Genomic DNA, 12,139 nt, shown 5'->3' with positions numbered 1-12,139 from the left:
GAAACAGTCATAAAACTGTTTGCTTTTAGATTATACAAGAACAGAACAGCAGCATCTCTACAGTCCAGTGTGTGGCACAAGGTACTGCGCGCGTGCTAAGTCGCTTCAGTCATGTCCGACTTTTTGCGATCCAAGAACTGCAGCCCACCAGGCTCCTCCCCACGGGATTCTCCAGGCAAGAATACTGGAGAGGGTTGCCATTCCCTTCTCTAGGGGATCTTCCCAACACAGGAATCAAACTCACGTCTCTTATGTCTCCTGCATTGGCAGGTGGGTTCTTTACCACTAGCACCACCTGGGAAGTTCCAAATTAAGAATCATCTCCAGTGTAAAACACAACCAACGAAGACGGCAAAGAATTCGCCTGCATTGCAGGTGAACCTGGTTTGATTCCTGGGTCGGGAAGATCCCCTGGAGAAGGGATAGGCTACCCACTCCAGTGTTTGGGGCTTTCCTGGTGGCTCAGATGGTAAAGACTCCACCTGCAATGTGGGAGACCTGGGTTCGATCCCTGGGTTGTGAAGATCCCCTGGAGGAGAGCACAGATCATTACAGACCTCAAGTTCCACTTCCGGAAAAAAAAAAAAAAAAAAAGAGAAAAATATTACACAGACAGTAAACAGAATATATAACAAAAACAATTTTTAACAGAAAAATTATCCTTGTCAAATCTACTTAGTTTTTCCTCACCGCTGAAAATAAAAAAGTGTATCAGAAAAACTCTATACTATCAAAGCAGTAATTCTACACACTACCTAGAAGAAAAGGATATACAAGATTCTTAATAACCTAAGTAATGTTCCAAAAACTTCTTTATTAAAGAGCTCATTTATTTTTTTCCTTAATATTAAAATGTCCCCTTGAATGTTTACTTTGGAGGCCTGTCACTTAAAATTACCATGAGAGTAAAATGCATTGACTGCTCTCTATATATTGATAAAATCACTGATGTTTTTATTTTTCCATACACTGGTTTATTTACTAATTTAATAATGTACTGCACCTGACCAATTTCATGTAGAACTATCCTTCCTATCTACCTGACCTCATTCGCTCATTTTGTTTTCCGCATCCTTACAGAAACAGAGTAACACTGAGGACAGAAAGCGGCAGTCTCCTACCCCCACTACCTGAATGCTCAAATAAACGATGTGACTAAACTATAAAGCAGTAACTGCAACAAGCTGGCCCAGGGGGATAGCATTTACCATCTACTTGTCACTAATGATTCAAATGAGTATGTTCTCCATTTTCCTCCCTTGAGAAGAAAAACTTCACGGTTATTTCTGACATACTTTTAACATGCTTTCACTTTATAACACATTAAAAAGCAGAGGTCACCAACTGCATGTAACTATTTTTAAGGTTATTATTTTCTAAGTTATTCCTACTTCAAAACTGACTTTCCTCTAAAGGTTAGAAACTGAGACCTCTATAGGCTAACACCCAATTTATCCAGTAATCAGTTATCTAACAATGTCAAACAGCACAACAGAGTAGAAAGACAGCACTTATGATCTGATGATTATAGTCAAACAGCCTGGTTTAGCAGAAAGCAGGAAGAAGATTTGAAATCAGGTAAGTCCCACCTCTATCAGTTCTTAATTCTCATTTTTCTCATTGTAAAATGAGAAAATAATACCCACCCATAAGATTGCTGTGAAGATTCAGTGAGATATGTATTAACTGAGATAGCATAAGTCACCCAGAAAAAGTCTGGCACAAAGTAGGCACACAAATAAATGTTTCTCTTACTTTTTCTCCCCCAACTCTCCAACACTGCTAACTAGGGAAACAAGAAACTAAAACCAAACATCTAACTAAAAAACCCAAGACAGATATGGTAATACCCATGTCCTCATATCTGTGATCTTTACTACGAGCAAAGTCCCTCATTGAGAACTTTTTGACTATTTACTCAGCTTACATGTGACAAATCTGGAGGGTATGTAAAAGCAAGGATTAAAGTCAGATATACTGCACTAAGAAAACGAGATAAGTCAAAAAACAATAAAGAGCAGACATGTGGCTCAAAAACACAGCAGTTCAGAACCATTCAGTATACGGGCAAACAATCTTACATCAAGTCTCCCAAGGACATTACTGTAACATATAGTTCAATTATTGATATTCATAATGAGGCTTCTGAGTCATAAAGTAAACATTTTAATTATACTTAGCCTTCTTTGCTTAAGGAAATGACATGGCTAAATAGAAATTACGGGAACGGTTAAACTTAAAAAACAAAATTGCAGTTGTAAAAGTGAAGTTTGGTCATCTGGAAAATTCATTAATAGAGGAAATCATTTTGCTAAAGATGATAAAACCAGATTAAGTGTGGGCCTACTATACTTGGGATTGTAGGCCCACTAGAGAAATTATTAAGGGTCTTCTAAATTAATATAGAAAAATAAAAGAGCTTTCCTTTCTTAGTACTGGTAAAAATCATTCTGAAATTTACGAATTTAACATGAATTTCTCTTCAAAACCTGTTTTATTTATACTAAAGTAAACTCAGTCATGTGCGACTCTTTGCGACCCCCAAGGACTATAGCCCTCCAGGCTCCTCCGACCATGGAATTCTCCAGACAAGAATACTGGAGTGGGTAGCCACTCCCTTCTCCAAGGGACCCTCCCGACCCAGGCATTGAACCTGGGGCTCCTGCATTGCTGGCAGGTTCTTTATCATTTCAGCTACAAGTTCAGTTCAGTCGCTCAGTCGTGTCTAACTCTTTGCGACCCCATGAATCGCAGCATGCCAGGCCTCCCCGTCCAGGGAAGCCCTAAATACTCTTAATGCAATTAATAATAAAACATTGGTATGAATAAAATATTATTAGAATAATTTTCATTCATACTAATACTTAATTATTAATCTCAACCAAGAGTATTTAATAAATGATCATGCTAGAATCAATTATGGTTATCTAAACCAGAAGAGCAATATCCTTAAGTTCTTAAGGCATTTTATGATTGTGTCACTTTCCAGGGAATCTCATGATATACATAATCTAGGAAAAAATGTTCCCTTCCTTCTTCTGTACTGCTGCTAAGCTGCTAAGTCGCTTCAGTCGTGTCCAACTCTGTGCGACCCCATGATGGCAGCCCATCAGGCTCCGTCGTCCCTGGGGTTCTCCAGGCAAGAACACTGGAGTGGGTTGCCATTTCCTTCTCCAATGCATGAAAGTGAAAAGTGAAAGTGAAGTCGCTCAGTCGTGTCCGACTCTTAGCGACCCCATGGACTGGAGCCCACCAGGCTCCTCCGTCCATGGGATTTTCCAGGCAAGAGTACTGGAGTGGGGTGTCATTGCCTTCTAAATTACATGAAATATTAAGCTATTTCAAGATGCTTACAAAGACTGTAATTATGAAGGCAAATTCTCCTTAAGATATCCATCCAACCTAGTACGTTCAAGTACTTCAAATTACAAAGACTGGGAAACTCCTTTTACCAAAAAGGAATTACAACTCAAAAGTCTTAAAATTTAGTTCAATTAGATTAAAAAATCAGTGTAAAAGAGCCTAAAATCTACTCTTCACAGTTATATGCAACCTTTTCAAAATGTATGCAACACTTTAAGGCCATTAATTATAACTTAAAAAATGTTTAAACCATGTTAGCAGGTCAGAGAACACATCTGAACTAAATCAAGGACAAGTTCTCCTTTAATAGGACTCAAAATATTCACTCTACTTCAGGAGAACTTGACTGCTCTAATACTTGCTTCCAGGATTTTGGGGAATTTAAGGTAAATATGTAGGAGATTCTGGATACACATGGACCCCACAGAAAGGGACATAAGTTACTAGGGAGTAGATACTCTAGTATCCTTTCTAGAATGCTCACCTTTCAAAATAAGTACTAAGATTTTTGGGTGCTAGAGAAGACTCTTGGGAGTCCCCTGGACAGTAAGGAGATCAACCCAGGCAATTTTAAAGAAAATCAACCTTGATATTCATTGGAAGGACTGATGTTGAAGCTGAAACTCCAATACTTTGGCCACCTGATGCAAAGAGTGAACTCACTGGAAAAGAAAGACCCTAATGCTGGGAAAGATTGAGGGCAGGAGGGCAGGAGGAGAAGGGGGTGACAAAGGATGAGATGGTTGGATGGCATCATTGACTCAGTGGACGTGAGTTTGAGCAAACTCTGGGAGACAATGAAGGACAGGGGAGTCTGCAGTCCATGGGGTCACAAAGAGTTGGAAGCGACTTAGCAACTAAAGGACAACTAAGATTCTACATTCTAAAAACTGGTAATGAAGAAGCAAATCACTTTCTGTTTTTACCAGAAAAGCATGCTTAGAGCACAAATAAACTAATCATTTATATTTCACAATTTTAAACACTAAAAAAAAAAAAATTAATTTCACAATGACCGAATAAAATAGCATTTAATTTTCAAACTTTACAACACATGCTGGCATCATAAATTATATCAGACTTGTAAACTGTTTCCCTCATCCTATAGTAGTGAAAGTGAAGTCTCTCAGTCATGTCTGACTCTTTGCGACCCCATGGGCTGTAGCCTACCAGGCTCCTCTGTCCATGGGATTTTCCAGGCAATAGTCAGAGAAGGTGATGGCACCCCACTCCAGTGTTCTTGTCTGGAGAATCCCAGGGACAGGGGAGCCTAGTGGGCTGCCATCTATGGGGTCGCACAGAGTCAGACACGACTGAAGTGACTTAGCAGCAGCAGTCCTGGAGTGGATTGCCATTTTCTTCTCCAGGGGATGTTCCCAACCCAGGGATCGAACCCGGGTCTCCCGCATTATAGACAGATGCTTTACCATAACAATCACATCCTGATGCTAATATATGAAAGTAAATGAGACTCTCATTAAAGCTTTTAATCAGCTGAATCTGACAGAGTGCTTTAAGCTTCTTAACAAAAGATGTAAATCACTAAATTCCTTCTAACTCAAAAAATAATCCCACGATTATGAAGCAGCTTTTGTCATCTGGCAGAAAAGATACTCAATGAGATAGGCCACACAAGCTGATAAGCATTTAAGAATTTAGTTTCATTCACATAGATGAAATTACTACTGGACACGTCACAGCTTGAAATTTATTTTATTATGCTGAGGCATGAGGGATTGATTTTTATGTCAATTTGTTTTTGGGGTGTTTTAGTCTTTATACTCTACAAAGTATATTCTTTTGGAATGATTTTGAATGTGGGTGGGTGGGTGTGTAATGACTGCTGAAAAGTTAACTGTGGGTAATAGCATGGACTCTATAAGTCAGGTTACCTGGCTTAGAATCCCAGCTACACTTTTTGCTAGCTGAGTGACCTTGTGAATAAACTCACATCACTGTGTTGCCACTTACTGAACTATAAAATGGGCATGATAATAGTAACTACTTTCAGGTACAGCTATGAGGATTAAATGATTAAATATACAAAGGGCACTCAGAGTGTCTGGATAAAGTAAGCACCACTGAAGTATTATCTATTGTTAATAAATCATAGTTCTGTCTCCAGTACAAAAATTACAATTATACTTCACTATGTTCCACAAGATATTTATTTCAGATTTCAGAAGTTGTTTTGGGTAGAAGGATCTTTAACGGCTAGATAAACTCACTATCACAATTATTTTCAGAATCTGGGAACATTAAATTATGCTGTGTTTCATTTAACTCCCTAATAATTAGTACATTTTTTCCACTCACTCTTCTCTCTCTCCCTTCCTTCTTTTCTCCCTCCCTCTCTCTCTCCTAGGTTGCTCTAGTACACATGATAATATAACGTGATCCCTGGAGTAAGAAATGCGCAGTTAAGATAAGGAATACACACAAAATACTAATAAAAGTGTTACGATACACATACACAGACATATCCTTTAGAATTTTATACTACTGGATTTATGTGTATATACTCCTGTGGGAGAAGAGAAGGCAGAAATTAGTCTAATTTTGTGGGAATGCACTGGGAGAGCACTAGATAACTGTAGTGGGATACAAGGCTAAGGAAAGTGGGATACAGTTGGAAATTTTGACATAAAATCTATGTGAAAATATAAAATCTTCACATAAAGTCTTTGTTAAGCAAAGGAAATAAAGGACAGCTTAGATTTACTGCACAAACTGAACTGCAGAAAGGTTGAAATTGGAAATAGTTCAGTTATGATTCAAAGGGGAAAAAAGCACGAGAGAAGTAGGCAATATAACAGATGAAGTGAAAAGAAGGGAAGACACAAAAATTTCAAATAAAGTAGACATTCTTGACTGTCTTCCCAAATCCATTTCCTATTTCTTCCTCCAAAAAGAACTCCAACATTCCCAGGTATCTGCTCGTCCCTGATACAACACATGTGCCTTGAGGGAAAATTAACCCCACATTCAGCTTCAGGATGGGTAAGACTGGCTTAAGGATAATCTCATAACCCTTGCCAGGGATTGGTTCAGAAATAAGCATGAGATCTACTCCTGAACTCATGAAAGATCAATGAAATGACAGATGCATTAAAAACTTTGGGGAAAGTTCCCAGGGGGTCTTTTAGAAGTTACCTTTGCTATTTTCGACTGGATGTGATCAAAGTAGCATGCACCCCAACTGCTACTGGCAAACAGCCTATGAGTATTAGGGGAAACTTCCTTAGTATGCAGCCACTGAACAGAAGGGCTGAGAGTCCAAGAGAAAACCTAGAAGATGATGCCACTGAGATGCTGTATTAACCAATTCTAAAGAGGTTCATTATTTAAGCCGGTACATTTCCGTCCTGTTTAGTTATCAGGTGGCATTTCTGTCATTTGCATCTGAGGGTATGCTAAATAATATTAAGCTTCTGAGCTTGAACATGAAGAAAGAGTTGTGTTGGCCACAGAAATAAGAAAACTGAGATGGGACTTTATTTGCAAAGTTGACAACTTTAGTTTGGGGCACTTTAAGAGCAAGTTGATAAGGCCGGCTTTCTTAGATCTGTATCCTGGTAAAATTAGAGTGTATTTATGAATAAGAACCAGTGTTCTTATTCTCCAGCTAAGAAAAATGTCTTATTTATCTTGTAGAATTGTGGTGAAAGGTAGAAAGTTGACAGGAGTGCTGATGAAATCTATCCTTGACTCAGAGTCCCAGTTGGCTTTACATACTGCTCCCTGGTGCCTGTATTTAATTCCTCCAGTTCTGATCCTTATCTCCCATTATCAAGGAAACCGGCTGCTCCATCCACCAGTGTTGATGTCCATGCCAAGTCCTTATGTAACAGGCAACTGATACCTCCATTTATTTCCTGGAAATCTTGATTTTCTGGCTTTTGACTTAGTTCATTCCTAAATTTCTCCAGCAACAAAAGAATATGTTCCTTGACTATTAACCTGAGAATGTGATTCAGAATTATTTCTTCATTCTGGCTGCTTAACAGCTAATCTTGTTGCTATCATACCCCTCAAAATCAGGCACACGGAGATTTTAAAGAAGCTTTAACCTCATACATTTTGAACATAATAAAAATTTTTCATTTAAAAATACGATTATATACTTGTCAATCTAGTGAAAACACACAGAGTTAGTCTGCACTTACTATTTTGGTCTAGTTAGAACATTTTAATAATTATTTCAAAATGCCCAACCATATTATTAAACTGTATCATTTAAATAATAGGAGATACACTTTTAAGAATAGATTTTTGCTTTGATAGTAAGTTTGTCCTTAAAACCATTTAATGTCATAGTTTGAGATTTTTTTACCTGATGTTCCAGTTTCGTGATTTTTCTCTTCAGGTTTGCCATTTGATTTGAAAGGTCTTTGTTCATCCGCCTCATCATCCCCCCACCATGAAGGCTGCCCATATAATGGAGTACCACGGGGCATGGCAGAAGTATCTGTAAAGAAGTGGGGAAAAAGCACATGAAAACAGGAAAACAAACAAACAAACATGCTTTTGGAGAATGCTAGAATTGCCCAGTTGATTTAATGAAAAACAAAGTACAGGTGACCCCTGAACAATGCAGAGTTTAGGAGCCTCCACATTCTCTGCAGTTGAAAATTCAAGCATAGTATAACTTATAGTTAGCCTGCTCCCCTGGTGGCTCAAATGGTAGAGAATCTGCCTGCAATGCGGAAGACCTGGGTTCGATCCCCTGGAAAAGGAACTGGCAACCCACTCCAGTATTCCTGCCTGAAGAATCCCATGGACAGAGGAGCCTGGTGGGGTAGAGTCCATGGGTTGCAAAGAGCAGAACACTTATTCAACAACTTTCACTTCCAAATCCACAGTTCCTGTGTTAGTCACTCAGTCATGTCCAACTCTTTGTGACTCCATGGACTCTAGCCCACCAGGCTCATCTGTTCATGGGGTTCTTCAGGCAAGAATACTGGAGTGGGTTGCCAGTTCCTTCTCCAAGGGATCTTCCTAACCCAGGGATCAAACCTGGGTCTCCCACATTGCAGGCAGACTCTTTACCATCTGAATCATGAGGGAAGCACTTCTGTATTCATGGATTCAACTAATGTGGACTGTGTAGTATTGTAGTATTAATTATAGAAAAAAAATGTGCATTTTTTAAAAAATAGTGCTGTTCAACACGGAGAAGGCAATGGCAACCCACTCCAGTAACTCTTGCCTGGAAAATGCCATGAATGGAGGAGCCTGGTAGGCTGTAGTCCATGGGGTTGCTAAGAGTCAGACATGACTGAGCAACTTCACTTTTCCTTTTCACTTTCATGCATTGGAGAAGGAAATGGCAACCCACTCTAGTGTTCTTGCCTGGAGAATCCTGGGGATATGAGAGCCTGGTGGGCTGCCATCTATGGGGTCGCACAGAGTCGAACACGACTGAAGCGACTTAGCAGCAGCAGCTGCTCAATAGTTCAAACCAGTGCTGTTCAAGGGTTAACTGCATAGTCGAGATAGCAGAAAATACTCTAAGTTGAATAGTATTTGTGGATCTCATTCAATATTGAACATGAGAAACAAATTTTGCACTGGCTAATATCTATGTAATATAAACTGTTAGAGTCCAAAAGCTTTTAATCAAAGTGCAACTTGTTCGCTGGCACACAGAAATGGCTCATAAGTCTAAACATAAAAGACAAAACTAAATTTTGGTATAAGTGACTTTTAAAAAAATTTTAAAGCCTAAGGACACTGCACAGTAAATTTAAGCCAGTTGTTAACTGGACTAATAAGCTTATATTTGAGCAATTTGATAATTTCTAGCAGTTTTAAAAATTGTTTTTATATGACTGGGATTATGTATATAAACTATTCTTAAAGCTCCTACTGTAATATGATACATATCATAATAATTATGATAATGTAGCCATTATTGGACATTTCCTTTTCATTGATTTCAGTTATAATCTAGGGGGAAAAAAGCAGACAAACATCAAATAATAAAAATACTATTAAGGTAAATTATATTTACTTTCCTCAAATAAATATACTAAATACACTTACATACAACTGCCATATAATTATGTTCTACACTGCTTTCTAAGAAGAACTGGCTGCATTAAAACCCACTCTGAAATTGTCATTATCATTAATTATTTTTATAAGGACATGGAAGCATGCAACTTCTTTATAATCAAGAATAAACATGATATTTTCAAAGAGGTTAACTTACCAACAACTTTCTCCTCAGATTTTAGTGCTTCTGTAGGTTTGTGCTGCACTTCTGTTGCAGAATCTGCTACCTTTGAATCTATGCTTTTGGCACATGCAGATTTTGATAATTCTGATTCTGAAGATTTTTGGGACAACTGAAGCTGAATGGTAAATTTCTCATGCTACAAAACATTTTAAAATGGAAGTGAAATATCCATGAGTGAAATCAACCCTAGTAAATGGCAGGTTTACAAAAGAAATAAGTAAAAATGTTTACCTTGAGAGCTTCTTCAGGGACCCTCATTTCTCCTCGTACTACAGTGAAAAGATTTGTATGTAAACAGGGCTAAGGAAGAATATAATTTCAAAACTCTGATAAGCTTAAAACAATCAAAGATAATACAGGAATCGTCCTATTTTCAAGAAGCAATTATAATAAGAGAATGACCATATTTCCCTAAAAGTCAAGTGTTAAAAAAAAAGTTAAATGTTAAGTTATGTTCACAAATATAAAAAATTTTTAATACTAAATAAAATCTTAAAAAGTCTAGCAAGTAATTCCAAACTTAGGTAATAATCACGGCCTTCAAGAAGCAAACAACTGGGTGATTAACCTAAGCACAAAAGACGTTTTCAGTTCTCACTAACAGTAATATAACCACAAAGAAGAAAAGCACCTGGGTCAAATGATATTGATAGCTAACCACAAAAATCTAAAAAGAAGTGTCATCAGGGATTACCCAACAGTAAATCCTGAAGAATTCAATTATTCCTACTTCACAAGCACTGATAAAAATGAAATTCATCTTGAAAGTGCAAAAGAAATGCTATAATTAGGGTCTTTATAGCAACTACAACCACTCCTTCCCCCCATGAATTGCAATCAGGGTCAAATTACATTATCAAACAACTGATTCTATACAGATTAGAACCAAGTGCTAGATATAATGAATGCTTTCATTATTATGCCAAAAAGAACAATGCCTCTGTATGTTAAAAAGATCTTTCACTAAACCACAGAGGTCACATTTCTCACCATCACTTAACCCCTTAATGAAAGGACTTTTGTAACCACATAGTAAATTTTAGTCTTCTTTATCAGTTCAGAGCACCCATGACTTCAAGGGTAGAAAGCTATAATTATTATGACCACTTGGGAGAAAAATAGACTTCCCATGCATAACAAGCAGTAAACTTGTTTACAAGTATTTGATCCATAGTTCTACTCATTAAAATAATAAAAACTCAGAATTTTCTAGAATTGTAAAGCACTTTGGGAATATCCTATTCAATTCCATTAACCCACCTTCCCATTCTCAAGTCCCCGTGGAACTTGAGGACTAGAGAGGCAGAACCCAAGATAAAAATCTAGTCAACTGAATACTAGTCCAGGGCTTTCTTATCACTTTACATTGCTTCCAGTAACTGTGAAATAATAAAAAATTTCCTTTTTTATTATGTATATATGCTGATACACATTTGCTGGTATATATGACTATATACAGTTCATAGTTAAGTACTGAATAAAAGTAAAAATTCTAGTAAGCTTTTGTTTTACTCCCAAAAAACTCATTAACAGCCGCAGAAGATTCACTGCATTCCTACATTTACAGTGGAAAACACCATCTTAAAAATACTGGAAGTCATTTCTATTTTTCAATGGGAAACAAATGATTTTAGCCTGCTGTGAGTGCTTTCTGCTGCTTCAAGTTTCTCCTGGGAGTGCTTTAATTAAGGCTATTCCTCACAGTTAGTCTAGGGCATCCTCTTAAATTTAGACTTCTTTAGGATCAAGGAAAACTTATAAAGAGGGTATAACTCAGATTCACATACTTTGTCTTACCAAAAAACTCCTGTGTGGGAGACCAAAGAACTCAAGATTCCTCTTGTTTAGGTTATGAATTTAACTGAGAATTCTAGTATGACTATGAGATTTTTGAGACTGCTCTGACTCCAGCTGTCACCTTCAAAGCTACTATCTTGCTAGTGGTACAGACCCAGGTAACTGTTTTCAGCTTGCTTAATTCAGAAAAATGACAATCTAAGGTACAATTACTTATGATGTCAAGTTACAAAATACACAATACAATCATATTAACTAGAGCTGTATGTCAATTATATCTCAAGAAATTTCAGAAAAAGTGACATGCTTACTTAAATCTTGTTTACTAAAAATCATTAATATTTATAAATTATTTCCACACTTCTTTGAATAAGAAACAACTGAAAAACAGAAAAAATACATGAAACAATGGTTTGCAAAGACAATCAATACCAGGTAACAAAAGACAGTGATTCCTGAGTGAAGAGGAACAAATCAAGGGGGGTGCAATCACTGCCCTAACTCAGTATCTTTAGAGACCTTCCAAGTCACACTGGAGGGAGGGGTAAGGAAGGCCAAACCTGGCAGACTCTAAGCTGTGGAAGAATAGAGGGCTGAGAGTCTGGGCAGACCAAGATGACTACAGTTCAGAAAGCTGCACAGTAGTAGTATTCCAGAGATTGTTACGGGGGCTGGCTCAAGTATTCAGTTGGGTACTGATCTGCACATTAATTTGAGAAAACTTATACCTATGGCTGG

At 37.6% G+C, this 12,139-nt stretch overlaps 1 protein-coding gene across 10 annotated transcripts in view; it reads right to left on the bottom strand.

The window, feature by feature from the left end:
* Positions 1 to 12,139, bottom strand: part of CEP170 (centrosomal protein 170) — a 137,825-nt gene that overhangs the window by 58,352 nt on the left and 67,334 nt on the right. For all 10 annotated transcript variants that reach the window (XM_055582118.1, XM_055582115.1, XM_055582113.1 and 7 more), the window contains 3 exons: positions 9,836 to 9,894; positions 9,578 to 9,740; positions 7,697 to 7,831 (listed from right to left, as the gene is read on the bottom strand). In XM_055582118.1, coding sequence (XP_055438093.1) covers positions 7,697 to 7,831; positions 9,578 to 9,740; positions 9,836 to 9,894 — 357 coding nt within the window. The remainder of the gene's footprint in view (positions 1 to 7,696; positions 7,832 to 9,577; positions 9,741 to 9,835; positions 9,895 to 12,139) is intronic.

The sequence above is a fragment of the Bubalus kerabau genome, chromosome 5 (assembly GCF_029407905.1).
Source record: "Bubalus kerabau isolate K-KA32 ecotype Philippines breed swamp buffalo chromosome 5, PCC_UOA_SB_1v2, whole genome shotgun sequence".
In the NCBI taxonomy this organism is placed as follows: Eukaryota; Metazoa; Chordata; class Mammalia; order Artiodactyla; family Bovidae; genus Bubalus; species Bubalus kerabau.
This window is presented reverse-complemented; position numbering and strand designations above follow the sequence as displayed.